The sequence below is a fragment of the Pavona decussata genome, unplaced genomic scaffold, assembly GCF_977016875.1.
Source record: "Pavona decussata unplaced genomic scaffold, jaPavDecu1.1 SCAFFOLD_468, whole genome shotgun sequence".
Classification (NCBI taxonomy): Eukaryota; Metazoa; Cnidaria; class Anthozoa; order Scleractinia; family Agariciidae; genus Pavona; species Pavona decussata.
Window position 1 is genome coordinate 397,696 of NW_028145806.1, and position 24,445 is coordinate 422,140.

The following is a 24,445-nucleotide window of genomic DNA, read 5'->3' on the forward strand; positions in this document are numbered from 1 at the left end:
GTAATCAGGTTATAAGAACTCTTGTCAGGTCAGAATACAAGAAAAATGAATTAAAAGTTAAGTGGATAAAGCAAAACATATTCGAAAGGTTTCAGATGATAATGAGAATGTTACAGTTTTTTCTCCTCTCATTTGCATTTGTACGTACTGATTATAAATTCAACTTTGTTTTTAATTGTTAAAACAATTTATTCGGAAGATGACAGAAGAGCTGTCCAAACATGTCTTTAAAAATCAAAACTGTTGTCGTTTTTCCTCAAACTATTAAAACATATTTCGGTGTTAATTTTAGTACTGGGCATTGAAGAACCCTTGGTTAAACAACAAAAAACAAATAAAATAAAAATATCATCAGAAACTATGGTGGCAAAAAATAAAACACATTTCGGCGCTTGTTATACCAGTCCTCGTGCACGCGCTTAAGGTGGGTTATTTTAGCTCGTTCGGTCCTTAAAAAAGGTCTCTACTTACGCAAGTTGTCCGCTTTCAGGAGATTACAAACGTAAGTTTTCAGTAGAGGAATTCCGGTACGTAGTTTGAGTAGTGTTACTGTACTAAAATTTCTGGATTGGGTTGGAGGAGGAGGGGTTTACAAGCAAAGCTCCAACCCACAGCGTCTAACACGTATTCCCGTTAAATAAAAACCCTGCAGACCAATTGCAACCCACCGTTCTAGAAATTGGATCATTAATTTCATTAAACAAAGTTCCGGCCCAACACCATTTTTATTTCTTTCAGCTGACTGAGCATTGATATTAACTTACAGATTCATGATCAAGTTTCATATCTAAAGAGCAAATGGCGTGCTCTCAACCTTTAACTTACAATTATATCTTTCTTATAGAGTACTAAACAACTAACTTTGGGTAACGCTCCCAGCTGCTTGATTTAGAAGGCACCTGATGTCTAAAGGTGCATTTCGCAAAGAATGACGGGGGACTGATCCAGGCCAAGCCACTCTCCCGTCATCTCGCATTTGTGATCATTCCATCCTCCTTGCGATTTGTAAAAATGGACGCAGTCCTCATGGCCTCCTGCGTTGTTTGGTTCCCCTGCATCCCAGTTCTCATAATTCCCCTCCAGTGGGGTGCCATCAATCCAGTAAAATTTGGAGTCATCGGCGTGTTTCTCCAGCCCAATCCACGCTTTTCCCTTGGTGACCGTTGACTGTGCAGTTACCAAGTTGAAAAGGAAGCTGTTTTTTTCGGCTGATTTGATTACAGCGAGGTCTCCTCCCAGACCCTGACAAGCTGCTCGAGCATCGCTCCATTTTGGGGTTGGCGTATCGTCCACGTAATAGCATGAGTCTCCAGATCGCACCCAGTTCGATGGACAACCTACGCAGTATAATGAAAGAAATTAATCGTCTCCTCTTTCCTTATCATTTGGAGACAAACGTTTACATATTTTGATGAAGTTAAATTTTGTATGTGTAACGGTGATTTTTGCGTAGTTATCGTGAAAAATAATGCCATCTAAATCTCTTTGCAGTTAATATGGTCCTTTGCGCTTTTTGAGTAAGATAAGTAATCTACATCGATCATAATGTATTTATATGTGAGTGTATGTGTGTGTACGTATGTAGGTACTGGATGGGAATTTGATCATTTTTTCTTCATCTATTTAAACGATTTTTACTGTACAACCTTTAAATTTCTGCTTAACTGTTCTATATTTATCAAGGACATCTGTTTGTCTACTTACATTTTACAACACAATTGTCGGTGCAAGTGTCTCCGCTGGATCCTGAATCCCGAGCGAAAATTGCCCTCACTGTGAAAAAAAGATACGAGAATAATTAACCTTGTGACAATATCGTGGAAACAGTTGTTGATAATCAACAAATATGAATGCAGCTCCTATATGAATTAATATAGAAGAAAAAATGCCAAGTTAACCCTAAGGAGTAAAGGTAAGTTAGATTAAGGAGGCACTATCTCCACACCGGAATAAAATAAACCTGAACTTATATAATTGATTTGGCGCCAACATGTTCAAGGGCTTTAACCAGTAAAACAAAAAAATAAATAAATCGTAATTGTGATTGTTTTTAATTGTCTATTGTGTATCCTTCTTCTGTTTGGAATTTTTAAATTATGCTACCAAAATGTAGTTAGGTCGCAATTAGGACGAAAGTTCTCGCTGTTCCTCTCCAATTGCATAGAAAACAAGCTAGAAAGCTGTCCACTAGAAAAAAATTTGCCTGCACGTTTATTACCCGAAACCCACTTTTGTAAATTATTCATTTTAACTTGAAAATGTTCAGTGGCTGCCTATGGGATTACCACACTCTTTGGAATATTTGTTAATTTGTATGCGCCGAAGTAGCCGCGTTGACACGGGTTATATCTAAATATTAAATCCGTATATTTCAATATTACTTCGAGCCTTCCCAAAACGCTTTGCCTCCAACGACACTGGCAACATGATGAGGATAAGGAAGAACATTGTTTCCCTGATTGCCATCTTTGATTCTGCTGAGAGAACAAAACCAAACACTTTCAGGATAACCTTTACATTTCCAACGCTCGATACTCTATACCGCGCACTTGCCTGTTTCATTTGCTCAGTAAAATAAAAACTCAGTTCTTACTTACTGACTTGACTGACGAGCCTGAAATATGATAGAAGCTTCGATTTCTTTTTCTTTCTTTCAAGCTGTGAAATTTTGGGCTGCTCTTTTAGAAACTTAACTATTTGAAATAGAACTGAGAATCTCATCACGGCATATATTTTCGTAAGATGCGCTTACATTGATATTGGCGCTTTTGGGCCATAACTCAGTGGGAATTCTCATTTGTGCAATTGAACTGAAGCCCTTCTTCATAAGTTATCTCGCGTCCAGGGTGTGTTGAGATGATACAGATCAACATTTCTGCTCCCCTTTTTAAAACAATATTGCCTGTTTTTGTTTGAGCGACTGATATAAAAACAAGTGGTTTTATCGAAGGTTACATCGCATGGATTAGACCAACCAACCTCTCGTGAACATGTGGTGTAGCGTTCTGTATACTCTACTCACAAAGCTGGTGTCTCCGCTTTTCGGACGATCAACGCTACGTTTACGAGAGTAACCATTACAAGTTCAAACCCTCGCAGACGGGTGCTTTACGTGGTTATTTGAATCACAGAAGCCCCTACCTCTCCTTTGGTTTCACCGCTCTTTCTCTTGACTCTTGTACAGAAAGCTTTAGTAGTTCTCCAACGATCGGCTGCTCTGACTACACTTGCCCATAAGTCATCGTCTCAATTTATCTTAATACAGTTTGCATATGCATTAGCTTTTACACCATAAAATTATTTTGATCACGTACAGAATCTTTCCATCAACCATGCATGTTACACGTGTTTGGCGCCTTACTTGCAAACGTCAATAATGGATATCATTTTGCTGACAGGCGTTTTCGCTTTATCCAGGTAGTCTATCAGAATTGGAATTGGAATAAATACCTATAAGTGAAAGTCTTTAAGATGGGACAAACCGTGTAGAAAATAAAATAAAAGTAATGAGTCATTCTACTGAAAAGAAACATTGGGTGCCGCTGTAAATTACTGTGTAAACTTTAAACTATCAGACATCGCAAATACAGCGCTTTAAGATTAGATTAGCTTCCGATAAATAAAAGTGAGATAATTGTAACGACGAACGTTCAAACAATTGCGTGCATTGATGTAAAAGTCCCAGTTAAGAAAAATTGAAGTTTTAGAGACCCTGTATAAATAAAAATAAGCCACTAGGCGCGTGCAAATGAAAAGGAATCATCTTTTTAGTTGGAAATGATGTCCGTTGCACGGTCAATGAAAATACATTTACAGCTACTTATTATATTATCGATCACAGCTATGAAACATCACTGAATAAACATCATTGCTATTTGCTTTTTTTTCAGTCACGTAACCTCGTGCATTTTTAGAATTTTCATCACGTTCCCTGCAGAAGGCTATAGTATTATAGCCAAAATATTTGAGTACATGAATAAAAATACGAATAGAAAATTTTTAATCAGAGCAACAAATTAATTTATCTTCTTGAGTCCACATGGTTACAAGTCATTTCAGGAAATATCAAAAGCCTATCTTAAATAAAATAAACTGCGATCTTTGAAACAGACAATTTGCCATGGTTTCGATTTTAAACAAAGAAAAATAATGTTTAAAATACCTTGAAGATGGAATAGAAGGTATACCATAGCGAAATTCTTTTAAAAAAAAATGGTTTGCGCTGCCCTTGGGATGTCCCTTAGTAGTTGATAAGCAAATGGTAAATTCTTCGATGACTGATCTAGCGTGTGTACTTGGAATGTCCTTGGTATAGTAGCACGCAAAGGGTAAATTGTTTCATGTCTGCATCTTGTGAGCTTGTTCATTGGCATTCAAGGGTGCGTTGAGTGTTGATGTTTTGTACTTTAATTCCGCAAAAGCGGCTTTGTTTCAATCATTGATGTGAACACTCTCTCGGCAGTTTTTCAGACGGTATTTTTCTCTAAAAAATTTCTTCGTAAATGGAAAATTCTCGTACCGTGACTTGGTAATTTCATGTTTTATCAGTTTTGGCATCAAAACATGCAAATGAATCTTTAGCATTGTTTGACGAGCCTTATGTAGCCGAGAAGAGCCAAAAAGGCTTTTAAAGGCTACGATGATACGCTAGATTTTTCTCTGGATATCCTTTCGGCATCGAACCACACAAATAAATTCTAACGACTGCCTGAAACAGCGGTTAAGCTTTTCCATATTTTAAAAACAAACTCTTCGTGTACGCCATTGAGCTGGCATAGATGAATAATAATAATAATAATAATAATAATAATAATATTAATAATAATAATAATAATAATAATAATAATAAATTTAATAAAAATTAAGACCAAGCCTTATAAGGCGAAAGCTGCTATCTTCTAATCATGATTTCAGGAGATATCATAGTGAACAATAAAACATCCCCTATGTTGCAATTGAATAACATTAACTGCGATCTTTGAAACAGACAATCTTGCCATGGTTTCGATTTTAAACAAAGAAAAATATTGTTTAAAATACCTTGAAGATGGAATAGAAGGTATACCACAGCCAAATTCTTTAAAGAAAAATGGTTTTCGCTGCACTTAGAATGTCCCTTAGTAGTTGATACGCAAAAGGTAAATTCTTCCATGACTGATCTAGCGTGTGTACTTGGAATGTCCTTGGTAGTGGCACGCAAAGGGTAAATTGTTTCATGTCTGCATCTTGTGAGCTTGTTCCTTGGCATTCGTGGGTGCATTATTTGTTGATGTTTTGTACTTTAACCCCGCAAAAGCGGCTTTGTTTTAATGATTGATGTGAACACTCTCTCGGCAGCTTTTCAGACGGTATTTTTCTCTAAAGAAATTTCTTCGTAAATGGAAAATTCTCGTACCGTGACTTGGTAATTTCATGTTTTATCAGTTTTTGGGATCAAAACACACAAATAGACGTAAATGATTTGATAGGAATGTTTATCTAACCTGAAAGAGCCGAATACCTTTAGAGGTGTCTCGCGTCCGGTTTGAACTGTAGACACCTGAACCCCCATATCAATTTAAAGCTTATAGAGCTAGCTGGCTATCAAAATATACAAATAATTTTGAAATAAATCGAATTGCCGAATTTTTAGCGCTGTTTACTCCAATCAATTTTTTCACTTGAAGGGGACACTTTAAAAAACTAAAACTCAAAGGGAATTTGTTCGTTTGCCTTCAAATTTGGACGCTAGCTAGTTAAACATATAAACAACAAAAATATGTCTGCGGATTTTTCTTTTAAAATATTTTTTCTCCGAGAGCGACTTTTGTACGATCAAAATGTTCTGTAACTTTTCACCACAATTGAATATGGAAAAACACAGAAAAGTGTTTGTAGCGCTTCGGTCCGGAAACTGATGAGGAAAGTAAATTAGCGAAAAACAAAATTCGCTTTGACTTGTAGCTTTCAAAAGGTGATTCGGACGCTCTCATTTAGAGGTCGTGAAAAATTCGACAATTCATTTTATTTCAAAATTCTTGGTATAGTTTGATAGCTAGCTCTATAAGCTTTAATTTAATATAGGGGTTTGGGTATCTACAGTTTAAACCGTAGGCGCTATATCGCTTGGACGTGAGCCACCTCCAAAGGTATACGGTAACCTTAAAGTTACGACTATGTGACGTTTTTCTCTGCGTGTCTTTCAGGTAACGAAACATGCAAATTTTGTGTTCCTGAAGCGGGAAAGACGCCGTGATATGAATTTCAATTCTCTTTGACTTGTTCAACTCTTTACTAAAGCAAGCAACAGTATTCTTATCGACTACTTGCTTTAGGCCTAGCCCAAGAGATTAAACTGGAAATTTTCACAAAAGATGAAGTGAGAAATATCTCCAACCAAACCTGATAGCGAAATTCGTATCAGGAAACAGGGTTTGTGCTGCATTTGGAATGTCCTTGGCAGTCCTCACGCAAAGGGTAAATTCCTTATGTCTGTATCTTGTGCTTAGTGATGCTAGTAACAGTGCTTCGAGCGTGTGCTGTATTGATGTTTTGATATTACAGTAAAGTGTTGACGTATTTTAATTTAACACCGTTAAAGCCGTTTTGTTTTAATCATTGATGGGAACACTCTCTCGGCAGCTTTCCAGAGTGGTATTTTTTTCAAGGGAAATTTCTACGCAATTTGAAACATTTTCGTACTGTGACTTGGTAATTTCATGTTTAATCAGTCCTTGGCATTAAAACACGCGTGATTTTGTAGGATTGTTTAGCGAGTCTGAAAGAGCCGAGAAGCTACGACTATGTGACAGTTTTCCTCAGCGCGTCTCTCAGGCAATGAAACACGACAATAAATTCAAGAAAAGTGTAAACTTTGTGTCTCTAAAACGGGGAAGAGGCTTTGATATGAATTTCAATTCACTGTGACCTGTTTTACTCTTTAAGCAAGAAGCAGTCTTCTTGTCGGCTACTTCAAGTGATTAAACATGAACAGGCCTAGCCCATGAGAATAAACTCGAAATGATCACAGACTGATGAACGGAAAATAATCTCCAACCAAGCTTCTTTTAAAGCTGAGAGCGAGATTCTTATCAGAAATAGGTTCTGTGCTGCATTTGGAATGTGCTTGGCAGTTGGTACTCAAAGGGTAAATTACTTCATGTCTGGATGTTTTGTCTTTCTAACAATTGTGATTCGAGCGTTCGTTGTAATGACGTTTTGCTATTGCAGTGAGTGTTGGCGGTTTGTACCGAAACCTGTGCACGTTCAATCTGCAGCTTCCAAGGTGGTATTTTTTCTACTGAAATTTTTTCGTGAACGGAAATATTTTGATTACAGTTACTTGAATGAGTTAATAATTCAACTTGAAAGGGATCTTTTATAAGTTTGTACATTTTCCTTCATATAATAATGTATTTTTAAGTTCCTCATGAATTTCCTTGAAGAAAGCTTAAACCAGAACGACGTGTTCTTTGAATGCCGACAGCAAATTTCTAACCAGACAATAAAGTAACATTTCAAATTTTCTCAGACTTTTCATTTGTTCATTATCTGTACATATGAATATAGCCTATTGTTTAAATATCTTTTACTTTAAAATATTAGGCTTAAAAAGGGTAAAACGTTATGTTCTGATTATGATTTCAGGAAATATCATAAAACAAACCTTTAAAATAGACAATTTTTTCTATGGATTCATTCTTAAGAAAAGAGAAATACCCTTCAAAATACTTTTAAGATGGAATACAAGGTATCCCATAGAAAAAATTATTATTGGAGACCGGATTTCCGTAGCGTGGCAATGTCCTTAATTGTTGGTACTCAAAGAGTAAATTCTTTCATGTCTGTATCTTGTGTCCCTGGTGCTAGTAATGTCCTTCGTGTGGGCATTGTAATCATGTGTTGGTATTAATGTGAGTAGTTAGATATATGAGGGTATCAACCCACTTTTCAAAAAATGATAAAAAATCCCATACAAATCCTTATAAATCCAATATTTTTTCTAAACCCCATAAACCACACATTATCTCACCCCAATAACTACATAAAATACTATTTCAACAATTACTCCTGCAACGGAGACGTCAAAAACCTAAAAACGTAAATCCTCGGTTTTTCAAAACTCCTGCAACGGAGACGCTAAATTTTTATCCTCGGTTTCTCAAAAACCTAAAAACATAAATCCTCGGTTTTTCAAAACTCCTGCAACGGAGACGCTAAATTTATGTTTTTCATAAATGACACCAACTCACAAACAATCATCGATTAAATCCAACCAACTCATCAATCGCTGATTTGAATGATGAATACAATATTTTTGAACACCAATTTGGATAAAAAAATAATCATTATGGTTGTTGTGTGACTGGATGCCGTTACTGTCACGCGTGACGTTGTGTGACTTGTCACGAAAATGGACAAAACCCTGAACGTGGGGTGCTCGGTTGGCTGTTTACTTGCCTGGCCCCAGCCAGGTCTTTTTCCCGCCGCTGACAAGGCGGCTGTCCCTTTCCCAGTTTACCTCTGGGACCGAGGTTGAGTCCTGGGACGAACTCTGAGCACCCCGCTGTAAACCAGTAGGGCCTGAGCGGGCTCACCCTGGAGGTACCGTCTACTGGAAGACATCCCACACTACTCAGTAATTCACCATCTGCACAAGCCGTTAAACAGGTTTCAGTCAGGGGCCAGCTGACACCACCCTAAAGCTTCACCAGAGTTTGTGAACTAATATAACAATGGCCCGATTACCTATATATTACACTCAGTTCTGAAATTTTTACACTTGTGGTGCTATTTTTCTGTATATTGCGTAATATTGCTTGATTTGGATTAACACGCATGCGCTTTCATGCACACAACCCAAAGCGGACTGGACACTAGTTTGTTAACACACGTGTCGGCCATTTTGTTGCCATTTTGCGAAGTCATGTTTATGGCTCCTGTTTTGGGATTTTTGAACATTTATTTCTCCACTTTCATCGTTCTGATGTTTGTAGACGCTTTTTGAGGTAAGAATATCATTTATCTTGCACACAACAATAGATTTTTTTATTGAATCGACTCGCTATCGAATACTCGTGAAACCGTGACTGTATGATAGAATGATTACACATCGACTAAATCCTTGATTGGAATCCAAGAATTGAATTCATCACTGTATCCTTTCCACTTTACCAAAGCTTGTTTCTTCTTGTAATCTCTCCTAATAACTTTATCGATTCTGAATAACTCCTGTTCAGCTTTCAATAATTCCGGTTCATAAAAGCTACCTTTTATCTGTTCGTTGTTAAGATCTTTCAGTTTGTATGTGATTGGATTAGTGTATTGTATTTTATCGATAAAGAAAACCTCTTCTGTGAAATTGGGTGTATAACCCCGATCGAACACTTTTCTTTTGTACTTTGATATTCGAACCTTGTCACCAATTCGGAATTTTGGCTTGTTTGATACTGGTTTCAAATTGCCAAATAGATTGAAGTAAACAGTTCCTACATTCTTTTTCTTAGATGCTTCTGTCGGTGTCATTTTTATTGAACTGTGTTTAGTGTTATTATACTGCTTCAATATTTTAGGCAAAATATCCAGATACATTGTATTGCCTTGAGCAGTGAATCGTTTCCACATTTTATTTTTAATCGTTCGGTTCCATCGCTCAACAACTGATGACTTCTCTTCATTTTCAGTCGAATACAGTGTAATGTTATGTTTATTGAGCAAGTCTTTGAAATGTTTGTTGTAGAACTCTGAGCCTTTATCAGTCCACAGATACTTTGGTTTTCGACCCTCTTTGAATATGCTTTGAAATGCTTTAGTTATGGTCTCACCTTTTTTATCTTTTAATGGAACAATCCATCCGTATTTACTGAAAACATCTATAGTCATGAGAAGATACCTATTACCTTTATTCCATTTACTGAATTGTTGCATTTCAACAAGATCAGCAGCCCATATTTCATCAATATTATTTACAATTACACGCCGCCGAGTAAAGTTACGTCTTATGGATTTATGCAGCTCATTAGCTAATTCTTCTTGCCAGTTTTCCTCTTTACCCGACGGCTTTTGACGTTTTTTGGAACCCCAAGTCCCAATTTTGATTTTGTATTTATTGCATTTCTTGCCAACCAATGTCCCCATTGTCGTTCGGAATATGGAACAGCATCCAATGACTTTACCATCTTTTTGTCAGCTTTCAATTTACATTTTTTGTCATCTTTGCAGACTGAATAATCAACATCATGTTGCATGGCTATTGCATCTGTTTTGCCTGTTGGTTTATCGTATATTTCCAATATTTGCCCTGTTTTGGGGTTATATTTGACTTGATTTTCCAAATCATTGTATGGACCAGTGTATTTATGACCAGGTAATACCCACCCAGCTTTGGGTTTTGGGAGCTTACCTATCATTTTGTGTATATCAATTGATCCACCACTTTTGGGACGACCCTTCATGCCTCTTTCATATTCATCCCAATTTGGTGGGTGCCAACCAATTGCATCATAACTTGAGCATTTCGGTGTGTTGTGAAATTTGCTCCCAATTTTTACCATGCTTTCACATGGATAATTTTTGTATTTTTCTAATGTATTTTTTCCAGCCTTGCCAGACCAAAATTGACTCGACAATATACCAGTATCTGTGCTAAATGCACTTTTGGCAATGTCACCGGATTTGTATCTATCAAAGACTTCCTTTGTTGATGGAATTAATGTTCCAACAACATCCATCGACTTCGATGCAACCTTACCTGGTGTGCCAAATTGTTCTAAAATTGTATCTAAATTACCACCATCAAGTTCTTTTCGGTCAGTTTTGTACCTTTTTTTTGGCCTTACTTTGGTTGATAATTTATCAAACATCTCTGATCCAGTCTTTTGAACAAAAGGAGTTGCTTTAGAGATAGCATAATCAATAGCTTTTTTTTGCAATTTAGGGTTTCTAAGTGCTTCAGACCCATAATATCGACCCATTTCAACCGCTTTCTTTCCCAACCATGGTAATCCATGTTGAATTAACATATCAGCACCAGTTGATGCTAAAGTATCCATTATGCCCCCCCCTTCAGAGGGGCTATTTAGTTTCCCTGTTTTTTAACAAATTTGGTTTTAGTTATCCCACATTCAGCACATGTACAGAAGAACATAAGCCGACCATTTTTGGCTTGCTTGTAACCTGAAGGCTGAACACATTCAGTTTCTTTCTTTTGTTTAACACAATATGATTTGACCATTTTATATCACTATATTAGATTAATTATCATCAGAGTCTGACTCAGAATCTGTTACCAATGTACACCATAAACATAATTTTCCTGAAAATTCTGTGTATTCATCACACTCTTCACAATATCTTATATCAACCATTATACAAACTAATTAGATAATTTTTTAAAATATTGGATTATAAAATTATGATTGACACTTTGATTGTTCATGTCAAAATGTGCATTGTGGATTGTTTTCAATATACTTGTACCCTTTTGTCTCTCAAATAAATAATACAAACACCAATAGCCACATAATACTGAATCTCTTTCCTGGATTTCATCACCTGAATACATTAATCGTTTGCCACTTGTTGACATGAATTGCATAATTTCTTTTGGCATAATTAACCCAAAACTATCAAAATATTCTACATATTTGTCTCCGTTTCGATACGCAACCCAATGTGTACCTGGTCCAATCTGTGAATCCAGGTTAATGATACCAACTTCATCTTTTTTCATCTTTTGTGGTAGATTATCTCTGCTGTAAATGCCTCTGAAGTGTTTTATTTTGAGTTTTTTGACCCAGTCAATGAGTTCAAAGTTACTGAGTGGTTTATTTATGAATTTCACAGAATGTCTCCGATTAATGGAATCCCCTTGAATGGACTGTTTTTGCCTAACAACAGACCTTTTCCTTTTTTGGTTTTTTTTTTCCCTTTACCATACTGATCCCATGTACCGAAAAATGGAGGCGGTCGATAATTAACTGGTAGGACCAAACCACCATCTTTTTTGGTTGTGTTTGGAACAAAAACTGGGACCGATCTTCTGGATCTACTTCTATCCACCTGCAAGCCTTTACCCATTAATGCATTCAAAACCATTGGAATGCCAATTGAAGCCAGTAAAGTACCCAAAAAACCTCCTGATTGTGTCTTAGTTGGTTTAATTACAATCTGTCCACCAGTATGTATTGCATTGACAATTTGCTTCTTTTGTGCTTCAGTGAGCCAATCTTTGTATTTTATTAATTGATCAATTTTATTTTGAGGAATGAGGAAACCACCAAATATTTTATTGACTCCCACATTTGCAAGCCCAGAAAGTGCTCCAGTAGCTAATGGTCCAACTGCTTTCGTTGCCATTGGTAGTAATTTTGTGCCAATTTTGAATAATGATGACCAAAGACTGCCTCCTTGTTGTACAGCTTTTCGTATCTGTGTTTTGCTTATTTTAATATCTGCTCCAGTTTTGTTTTGCATTGCCTTTTTCAACCTATTTATTTGTGTTTTGGTTAACATCAGCTGATCCGGTCCAGTTAATTCAGAACTGGATAATCTTATTGTTATTGCTGAATTGTTTTTTAATGCTTTTGCTAGTCTATCTTTTTGCCCAATTGATAGGTTTACTCCATGTGAATGATAAGTTGTCATATCTTTTATATAACTAACGTTACATTAATTATCGAAACAATAGTTTGCCATCTTTTTGAATGAGCTCCGCGTCTTGCTCGTATAATGTCAATGCATAAACTGAATATGCAGTTGTAGTTGTACCAGATAATTCATAATGAAATGTCAGCTTTGTGGTACCATCTTTGATATCCATTTTTTGTTTTGTTAAATCGAAATACAAGAATGGGAATAGTGTTTTGAAGTTATTGATATTCAACAAAGTCCCCTGACTGTATTCATTATTTGCATGCACATATTTGAGGACATCTCTGTAAACTCGAGTCAAATCAGCCTCTGGAGTGTAATGTACATCAGGATATTCATTGCCATTAGCCACAGATAAATGACAATTTAGCAATGTTCTGGGATCTGTTGATACACTAAATGTATTGTACAAAAATGGATTTACTGTTTGTGCAGCAAGATTTGCATCATTGATAATGAAAACAAATACATGCCTTGGCTTTGAAATCCCACTTGTTATCTGAAAATTACCACTTCTTTGTGTTGAAGAATTACTTCTCTCAATATTTTCTCGCAAATAAACCCATTTATGTGGCTTCAAAAACTGACTCATATACAGTGATTGCCCCTCTGAATTGAAAGTGATTCTTGGTACAATCAACTCCATTCTGGTAATAATTACACGACAATCAGCCCCAGCTTGCCATATTAGAATAGTATCAGATTCAATCTGCAAATTTAATTCCAATCTTGTTGATGGCAATAACTCATCCATCAATGCTTCAAAGAATGAGTATCGATTCAATGGTATTTCTGTATTGACAACCACTGATAGACCCAAAAGTGCTTTTCTTGCAGCAAATCCTTTATTGTAGTTATCTTCAGCCGATCGTTCTTCAGCGTGTCGGTTTGTATCCAGATAGAAAAACTCATTTGTTGCTGTCGATTGAGCATATCCTGGACTATATTCCAATAGATTCTTGATATTAACACAATGATTTGCATCATTACAATCATATACCATTTTACCATTCAATCTTACATCGAAATCATGTATAAGACTGTGTGAACCATTAACAATACCATTATGGTCTTCAGCTGCTATATTTGCATTCTGCATTGTTTGGACTTTAAAACCAACTGATATTCTTGCATTATACCAATCAAATGGGGTCACTTCTCCTGTGTTGTCAACAACAAAACGATAACCATCTTTCTTTTGTGACCTATTATTTCCTGGATTACCAGTATTCAATGGTGTCTCCAATTGGAAGAAGACATCTTCGTATCTCTCAATGTATTTTGGATTTCTGAATGATTTCATTTATACAGATATGTTACATTATTTTCATTTCCTCCTTCTTTTGAGTTTTCCACCAGATATCATCCTATTAACTCTCTCAGCTATTTGAAAATCAGTCAGTGGCTGCACCATTTTTGGTTGGCTCATTGTCACTGATTTTGTTTTGGAAGGTTGTTTTTTGCTCAATAATTGAATTATTTTATCACCTGCTTTATTACCAGCAAACTCACCAGTTTTGGTGACTGCTTTTTCAGCTGCAGTTTTGGCTCCTTTTTTAGCTAATTCTTTTGCTGTTTTTCCGAAAAGTTTTGATCCAACTGATCTGAAAACATCCATAATTCCTTCACCATGGATATGTTTCATCGCATAACGACCCAATTCTGGGTCAAAACGTGGCTTAAATTCACTTTGTCGTACCATATATTGATATATTATATTAAACTAGACCTGAGAATCAAGCTCATGAACCAGTCAATGCCATTCAAGTCAATTGGCCGACCCAAAGCGTCAGTCACTGTTATCCCCATTTCTGAAATAATTGACTTGGAAACTGGGCTGTATAATGCTCTTTTTGGCTCAAAAGTAAAGGGATAACTCCTTGTTAAATTGTCAGTGGGTATCATTATCAGTGTATTTGTGAATCGTCCATCACTGAGGCTATCAGTTATTATATCACAATTAATGTCCAAAACGTCAATATCATTGGTAATATTTGGCAATTTTGTCCCATGTTCAGTTTGGTTAATTAACTTTGGTTCAAATCCAATAAGTGCTCCAAAATTAGAGTTTCTAATATCAAGCTGCCATTGGTTGTCCAGCTCAATGACAACTCTATATGATGAAAGCACAAAATATAGATTGATGCCCTTGCTGGAAGATGGTTTTTCTCCATTTTGAATTATTGATTGAGTGATATAATCATCAAGATCATCATATGAATACATTCCATCAACAAATGTGATTGTTTTCCATTTTGTACCATTATCTGGGCTGTATTTTATTGTATTATTGTTGTATCCTGCATTGACATTATGCCACGAGTATGTCATTGACACTCGATCAACAGCTAGCTCATGTCTCATTGTTGTGTCAAGCTTCAATGGTGGATCAAATTTGATAATAAAGTCTTCAGGCCGACTTCGACCTATTTTTTGACGGTTAACAGATGAAATATGTATCGCTGTTTCTTGCATATATTATTTGATTATATATTATGCAAGAATAATCCGCGTCCTAGCGAATTATATATTGTTGCAATAAATCAATGAGTTGTTTGTTGTTTATCAAGCCAAGTTGATTCAATTTATGGGCTATTTGTGAAAATTCCTCTTTGACTCCATTATTGCCAGCCAAAATGGATCCACCAAGCAATTCCATTCTGTCAATCAAATCATTAGCATCATTGAAATAAACAACACCAGAGCCCAATTTCTTGAATTTTTTGCTGTATTTCTTCTTTGGTTGCGTATAACCAGAACCTTTTTTGATGGTTTTCATTCCTTCTGGGATTATTTTAATGCGCCCTCTGTATTTTTGCAATAATTTTATATCTTCATCTATTTTATCAATTTTGTCTTTATTCTTGGTCTTTCCTTGCCCCTTGGATAAAGGTCCCTTCTTTGTTCCAAGTTTTTTCAACATTTTGCTAATATTAGCATCGTAATCCTTGATGTCAATATCTCCTTGCATAGAAGCTTGGAGAACAGAACTCGGAGGTGCAAGATCGTATTGCATCAATTTTTGGATTTCATCAATATCAAAACCAGCATCCAAATTTGATTCAACATCAGGTGACATCATTAATGGTTTATAGCCAATTGGTAGCTTTGCTTCTGGTGGTTTTGTTTCTGGTTGATAAGTTAACATAGCAATGTCTTCCAAACCTGAAGTCAACGCTTTTTGGTTTTTCTCCAATTGTTCAATCAGTTTGTCTTGTTTTTCATCAATTGTTTGTTTTGTTTCCTCTTGAGCTTTAATAATTGGTTTGAAAGTTTCTGATAAACCTTGTTGTAAATCTTGTTTATCATGCTTGTACTCCTTCAATGTATCTCTAACTTGTTTGGTTATTGTTCCAGCCTTAATCTTGGCTTCAGATAGTTGTTTTAATCTTTGTAGATCCATTATATTATTAACTTATATAATGTATTGATATACATGGAAATCCCAAATTATGATAGACATGATAAAAACACTAATTTCAAAAGATTGTATGGTTACATGCCAAGTGACACGTTTCGGATGTTAATATGTGGTAATTCAGGATCTGGAAAGACAAATTTATTGTACCATATGCTGATGAAACCACTTTTGTATTATGATAGAATACATTTGTATGCCAAAAATTTGGAGCAACAAAAATACAAGGATATGCTACAAACATTGACTGATATATCAAATAGTGTCGGGTATAATGTCCTTGTTTGTAGCAATGATGATATAATTCCAGTAGAGGAATTGAAGGATGAAGATGCCCAGAAGATAGTAATATTTGATGACTTTATTTGTGAAAAAAACCAGAAACCATTGATTGATTATTTTATTCGTGGCAGACACAAGAACTGCTCTGTTATTTATCTGAGCCAATCGTTCTACAAAACACCAAAAGATATTCGACTCAATTGCTCTCATTTCTGTGTCTATGACTTTCCTAGCAGCAATGAAAGAGGTCTGATATCCCGTGAGTTGGGTGTCGAAAAGGATAAATACATTAAAGCAACCAAAGAGCCATTTTCATTTCTATATGTTGATAAGCCCATGAAGAGAATTAACAGGAATTTTTATGGAACAATATAACCAAATGATATAAATGGGAATATTCAACGAACATAGTTCATCGTCTTCTTTCACAACGGTTCCTCTTCAAGGAGCCGCTGGGCCTCAAGGAATAGGGTTTAAATTAACCCCAAATGGAAATTATGATATACAAAACAAAAAACTTGTTAATGTTAAACAAGGAGCTGATCCCAATGATGTTGTCACAAAGAGCCAAATACAATTGTTGGATAATGCTCCTGGTGATGTGCGAGCTAATAAAGCAGTAATTTACAGCAACAGTGGAAGTGTTCATACCAATAGTATTTATCTACAAGACACGCCAGACGGTGCTGGCAGCTCCAATGATGTTCGATTATTGACTGAGCATCAGTCTTATGAAAACATTCATCTTAATATACCAGATTTGAAAAACTTTGATGGCCATGGTGGACGAGCTAAAAGTGAAATAATGGTTACATCAACAGAACAACATATTACTGGACGGAAAACATTTTTTGATATTAGTGTTTTAAAACCTGATAATAACGATCAAGCGGCGAATAAAAAATATGTCGATGATGAGATTAAAAAAATACCATCACCTGATTTGTCTACATATTTGAAAAAAGATGGCACTGTTGAAATGACTGGAAATCTGGATATGGGTAATCAACAAATTACTAATCTTGGAGCCAATATACAAAATACATATGATGTCGTTAATTTAGGTTTCTGTGATACTAAATATTTACAAAAAGTCTCCAATAGTGACCTCGATATGGACAATCATAAAATCAAAGATATGGCTCAACCAACTGATGATAACGATGCTGTTAATAAACACTACGTTGATCATAACTTTCTCAACAGGTTAACACCCAATGCTCTTGGTGGTGAATTAGATATGAGAGGTCATAAAATAATCGTTCTTGGAAATCCTTCCGATCCCAATGATGCTTCCACTAAAGCATATGTTGATACAGAAATAGCTAAAATACCATCTGTTGGAAGTGATTTGAGTGTATATTTGAAAAAAGATGGAAGTGTTGCAATGACTGGAAACCTTGATATGAATAATAAACAAATCAAAGATATGGCTCAACCAACTGATGATAATGATGCTACTACCAAAAAATATTTTGATGACAAATTGGAGCAAAGTCATCTTGTCAGCAGCCATAAAACAAATGAATTCAAATATCTTACAGATACCGATGAAAGCAGTTCAGAATACAATATCACAGTGTATGGAATAGCTGCTTTCAATCAATCCCCACATCAGAATAAAAAAGCTTATGATATCACATTGATTAAAGACAGTGGAAGTAATGATTACAGATCAAGGATAGGTTTCAATATTTATACTCTTGCTATTGGAACATACACAATTGTGTTTGAATTCTACCCACCAGAAATGACTAATATTCAATTATCATGTACTGCTTCTGAAGCATACATCCACAAAGCTGTACAGCGTGATTTCACTGCTTATAGCAAGCTATTGGTTCAATTCAATAACAACAGCAAACAAACTCCAAATTACATCTATTTGACGATGCATGGAACAGCTACAGCGACTCCAGTACAATGTCATCTGGTTGTTTACGGTGTCAAAGATTGGTCAGATAGCGTTTATCCAGGAGTGTATGATGGCTTGGACAATGTCATGTTTGAATATAAAAATGGAGATATGGAGATGAAAGTCAATATGGATATGAATAATAAGATTATTTCTGGTTTAATAAATCCGATATTTGATTCTGAAGCAATGAATTTGGGTTATTTTACCAACTTATTCAAAACGAAATACACTGGAACTATTGCCAGTGGTGTTTTTCACAATTTCAGTATTCCTGTCTCAGGAAATATTTATTTCAATTTGTATTCAGTTGTTTTGGTAAGCAATCAACAAGTTGCAAATGCACAAATTTTGATAAATGGGAAAAAACAAGGTGAAACAACCAACACTGACACATACCACAGAATTGGAAACATAATAAGTGGAAGCAATACATTTGATTTGCCCAAATCAAGAAAATTTGTCAGTATTGATTCTATGTCAATATTGGATAATATTGGAGCAGGAACTGCTATCAATGGAACTTTTGAATTGAAAATATTATACTCTGATTATTTTGAAAGATATCATACAAATTTTAATAAAATGGTTAATGTAAACAATAATCGTATCATAAATGTTGGTGATGCATTACTTGATCAAGATGCAATTAATAGACGTGTGTTGGTTAATTCTGAATGTCATTATACAATTGAAGGTGAAATAAAATTTGGTTTTTTTAAAAATTTTGTGGGGACAAATATGATTGTTTATAAACAAATAAGATTAAAAAGAATTGTTATTTCAACAACTTCAACAGTAACAAATGCTGCAGTATCCATTGTGACGCGACAAGGGGGTGCACGTCATACTTTTTCAATGTCAATCAAATCAGGAATTAATAGTATGACAACTAATGCAAAATTACATAGTATAGAAATGGCTGTCATTATTGATAAAAATGATAGACGACGTGTAGTGAGTAATTTTCAAGGTAAATATCAATTTGAATTATCAACATTATATATATAATAGATATGCCATACATTGAAGATGAAAATGGAAACCATATTCTTGATGATGATGGAAACAAAATTGAGTTCACAGTTGAACATGAAAATTTCCCAGATGGATACAAACACAGAGAACCAATACATCTGAATGATGATGGTCATTTGGATACAGAAAACAGACATTTGGTGATAAAAGATGGAGTTAATTCAAATCATGCAATTTCACTCCAACAATTAATTAACAACAATGAGGACATCATCAAACCATATATTGAAACACAAATACAACAAGCTCTGGCTCAGTTTAAAGCTCAACAAGCTCAGGAAGCTGTAACGTTTCTCAACAATCAAGTTGCAATGAGAATAGGAAGAAAAAGTGGTACAATACCAAAAACAAATTACAAATGGATAAAATTATTGAGTAAAGATGACATTAAAGGAATCAATACATTGCAAGAGATTATTGTGACAAACACATATATCAGGAGAAATGACAGATATCATCATTCCAAATCCGATTTGGTGTCATCATCATTTGATCAATTGGAATTCTTCTTTGATGTGTCATTTGAAAACTATTATTGCTACTTCAACAATCATCCATCTGATTGGACAATGAAGTATTTTGTTGAATATATTAGGATACAATTACCTGACAATAATGAATAAAAATATTGTAATCAAATTGTATAATGAAAGAATTGTCAGAATTGCAAGAACACATTCGAACATCGATGATAGATTTTCACCGTAAATTGAGTCTTCCAATATTACCCAGACAGGAATGCATGATAAAAAGTATCGTAATATTCACATATTTGTATGAAAAACATTACAACACAGGTTTACCTGATGAAGTTTACAAAGAGTTAATTCATGATGGAATCGGATTAATTGGGCCTGGAGATGGATGGTTAACAGCTATTCTCCATAAATTATTTGGTTGGCAACCATATATCAGATCACATGGAATATTACATGATGCTTATGGCCAATTTTACAACAGATATCATCATGACAAAGGATACATGTACACCATTAATGAGAAAAAAACATATCCTTGGATGAAAAAATGCATGTTTTTGGGTCAAATAACTGGTCTCTATTATTGCATCAAAAATAAGATAACCATATAATATATGCAAAAGAAGAGATTAATAATTGATTTCAATCATATTTCAAATCAATTATCAACAGAAGAAATTGATGAATTGAAAGCTTATTACATGTCATATCACAAAAAGATGTGGATGTACAAAAGTGCATACAAAAGATTCAAAAAATGGGAGTTTGCTGGTAATATTTCATCCATTGTATTTGCAACTGGTGGTATTGCATCATCGGTTGCAACCAGTGGAGCTTCATTATTGGCAATATCATCGGTGTCTGTCATAATTCAAGCTTATATGAAGCATAAAAAAGTTGAAATCAAACTTTATCAATGCCAATATGCTTTTCAAACTTACGGACATTTATTAAATGAAATAAAAGAAATAATGAGAAATGGACATTTTGATAGAGATGATTTGACAAACAAGCTTACTCAAAATGATGATTTCATTTTGGATAATTCGCCGATTGTCGATAAATGGGGTGACAAATATGATAAAAAATATCAGATATTCACTCATGTTTGATTAATAATGTGCATGATTTGGGGGCCAATAATGTCCATAATTTTATCCCAATAAACATTGTATAATTTCATTGTTTTTTTGGATTTTGTCAACTCAATTTGGGAAGAATCAATTTTCATTAATTGCAATATTCTATGCAAAAGATATTTCAAACTGATTATTCTCTTTCGTTTGCCATTGATTTGTGGCAGTATTTTGTTTATTTCAACGAATATTTTATGAATTTTGAAATTGGTTGAACAACTGATTTCAATTTTGTTTTTCAAAATAATTTTATCTAATGTATGCGACAAATGGTATTTTCTATTATACACTGTTTTCTTGTATATTTTGAACAAATTGGCATGAAAATTGATATATTCTGTTTTGTATTCTTCACCAACAACCTGTCCACAAGCAACACACGTTAATTGACATTCCATGTTTCTCAAATTTTGTGATTCACAACATTCAGGCATTGATTGTTGTGTTTCAACTTTGGATTCATCATGATATCCACAAAATTCACATTCATCTTTGCAATGCAGGAATTGGCACAGAGATGATTCCACCTGCTTGGAAACATCTTTTGGTTTTTTCAAAATGGATTTCATTTTTGTATAAATATAGTATATAATATAATTACACAAAAATGTTTTCGAAAATATTGAAACCACAAAAGATGATACAAAGTCTCGAAATCAAATATTTGACAAAAAACAAACCAAATAATTGTAAAGATATTGAAACCAAATTTTCTCCAAAAACATTAAAATTAAATATCTCATCACAAAAGATGAGTCAAAGTGTTCAAATCAAATATTTATCAAAAAACAAATAAAAACCAAGTTTTGTCACAAGTTTTTGTTGCAATGTTTTGATCACAAGTTGATACTATCATTGGATAGCATAATGACCATAGGCCAATGAGTGTATTCCATCTGGATGCAAATATCGTTTATCATCAAAACATGACAACGATGTCTTGTTGATTGTGTAACTACCCAATTGATGATTGTTGCTGCGGATTGTTTTCATTTGGTGAAATAATTGTTTCTCATTGAACAACACATCTTTGTAATCAAAATGTTGAATATCATTTTTGATGACATTCTTTTTGATTCCTTTGGCTGTTTTTCCACCATTGTTGTTATCTTTGATATATGAATACATTTTGGATCTCAATCCCACAAATTCAGTAATGGGTACACCAGCGGCTTCATCTTTGAATTTTCCAATAACTTTTTTATTTGTGGAGTCATAAAATTGATGATTTGATGGATAATCCGAGTTATCAAACATTTCTTTTTTATTCCAAAAATCTTGATACACATCTTCGGCTTCAATTTCATATGTCAAACTGTCTGTATCCGTAAACAGTAACTTAGCTTTGTTACCATATTTGTTTTTAACGAAATTGTAATGGAAATCGTACATCAATGTTTTGCTCAAATCAAGGATACACATACCAACATAGGCTGGTCTGTTAAGTGTCAATGATTCCTTTATTTTATGGACTGCAACCAAGTTTTCATTAAAGATTTTGCTATTGATGAATGTTGGTTTGGAAGTCATTTTCAATAATTGTTTCTCATTAGTCACCAGTTTAATGTCTTCCCGTTTTCTGATATTCTCCATTGTTTTACCGAAGACACTATTGTTCATCAGTTTGAAGAAATCTTTCTCAAAAGCATTCTTTGCATTAGTTCTTTGATGTGTATTGAAATCAATGTATGTCTTCAACCAAGGACTTTGATTAAAGGATAATACACGGTATATTTTAGTCAATTTCAAACCCAATTCACGATACAATTGCAGATTACGATAATGTAATACATATTTTGATTTGTTTGCCAATGTTGGAATCAGTTTTTTGACTTGTCCACTTGTTATTCCAAATTTTTCTGCAATTCTTTGGCAATAATCTGACAGCATATTTGGTGCCACTTTGATTTGTTCAGCGCCACATGGATAATCATTATGCAGGTCATGTAATTCATGAGGATATTCCAAATCAACTTCCAATAAATATCCAGTCTTATTATCTTTGGGAATCGTTTTCCAATTAATGTTTTTTATTTGCTGTTTATTCAACCATTTGAAATTCCCAGTTGGAAGATATTGTGACATAGCCCAACCATATAGATTGTTGGCATCCAAATACATGATATGTTTACTGGGTTCATTTGGATTCCAATTTTGCATGTATTTGTTGTTAGCTTTACCATATCTATTGGCTATGTAACTGATTCCTCCACGCATGCCTTTTTCAACGAATTGATACATATCCACATCACTGATTAATTCAAGTTGGACTTCAGTCATTTTCAACATTGCATCCCAAGATAATCCTGGAGATGTGAAATAATGACAAGGATCCAATCTATAGTATTCCAAACATGTTTTCCTGAAATTTTCAAAAACATCAGCCAGTAATAATACATCAGATTTGAGATATAAATCATGGTATTCGCCCATGGTTTTCAATTGAAATGTATTCCAAACATTTTGTGCATGACTGTATTCTTCATTGGAAATATGTTGGTTATTCATTTGACTGTAAAATTCATCTTTGGTTGGTAATTGAGTATCATTGAATTTATCAAAATTACTCATATAATCATACGGATAAACTCCTTTTTGTTTCATTAATTGTAATTTACGATCTTTGAAAACTTCACTGGTATATTTGAAGGCATCTTCTGGTAGATTCTTTACAAGATTTGCCAATGATTGATTCATAAACTGAAGACTGTCGATAAATACTAAATTATAACCCAACATGAAGGCCATGTATTGTTCCATGTTATTTGGGATTACATTAATTTTGTGTTGTCTGGTTTCACCTTTTTTATCCACATAAGTATTGGTCTCAATAATTTTACCAATTTCTTGCATTATAAAATGACTATCATATCCTTTCAAATTATGAAATATTACAGGGATTTTGTTAGTTATTGTAAAATCCCTGTTACATTGATTATGGGCTGAGCCACGGAATTTTCCAGTAATATGGCAATGGTCTCTAACACGTCTATCATTTGGTTCATATTTTTTACCACAAATATGACAAGATGTTGATTTTTGGAATTTGTCTTCATCTTCTGGAGACATAACTAATGGTTTATTGAATTTGTATTTAATAGTTTGTCTGCAATATTTGACTTCATCAAGCATCGCTTGCATAAATTTGTAAACAGCTTTTTCTCCACGATAATATTTTATTGGTTTTGAATATTTGTCATCATAGCAGCAAACAACTTTGTAACCATAACCGCAATCAGTGTGTTTTTGATAAGCTTCAGTAAAAGATTGTTGGTTAGATTGATTACAACCATGAATTGGTTCAGTGATTGCTTCAAAATCAGCATAAATCACGAATGGCGCTTGCATTTGTTTATTAAAATTTTTGAATTCTATTTTGGAACCAACTTCGGGCATTTTGATTGATTGTACACCATTGATTTCAATACATACTTCCTTGTGTTTCAACAATATTTCTTCCTTGGAGAAACATTGAAGGCAATGCATACAAAAATGTTTTTTTATTTTTATTTCTTGTTTTTCGATACATAAATCTATTAAAATCTTT

General features: G+C 34.4%; 2 protein-coding genes across 3 annotated transcripts in view; one reads left to right on the top strand and one right to left on the bottom strand.

The window, feature by feature from the left end:
* The window catches only part of LOC146450308 (calcium-activated potassium channel slowpoke-like), a 117,083-nt gene that overhangs the window by 58,438 nt on the left and 34,200 nt on the right, over positions 1 to 24,445 (top strand). The window lies entirely within an intron of this gene.
* LOC146450311 (C-type lectin domain family 4 member M-like) lies at positions 712 to 3,411 on the bottom strand. 2 transcript variants are annotated; one of them, XM_085100476.1, is made up of 4 exons: positions 3,142 to 3,411; positions 2,382 to 2,477; positions 1,705 to 1,773; positions 712 to 1,337 (listed from the first exon to the last, which is right to left on the bottom strand). In XM_085100476.1, the coding sequence occupies exons 2-4, from the start codon at positions 2,464 to 2,466 to the stop codon at positions 907 to 909; spliced, it is 585 nt and encodes a 194-aa protein (XP_084956602.1). In that variant the 5' UTR covers positions 2,467 to 2,477; positions 3,142 to 3,411; the 3' UTR covers positions 712 to 906. The 2 variants fall into 2 exon arrangements, with proteins under 2 accessions (XP_084956602.1, XP_084956601.1); XM_085100475.1 differs by having other exon boundaries at positions 2,382 to 2,474; positions 3,142 to 3,409.

What these genes read in the sequence shown, in the direction of transcription:
- LOC146450311 (XM_085100476.1), bottom strand. Translation starts at nt 2,466, where the DNA reads ATGGCAATCAGGGAAACAATGTTCTTCCTTATCCTCATCATGTTGCCA. An exon ending in GCGTTTTGGGAAGGCTCGAA is followed by an intron (nt 1,774 to 2,381) that starts GTAATATTGAAA and finishes TTTTTTTCACAG; the next exon opens with TGAGGGCAATTTTCGCTCGG. An exon ending in CGACAATTGTGTTGTAAAAT is followed by an intron (nt 1,338 to 1,704) that starts GTAAGTAGACAA and finishes TATACTGCGTAG; the next exon opens with GTTGTCCATCGAACTGGGTG.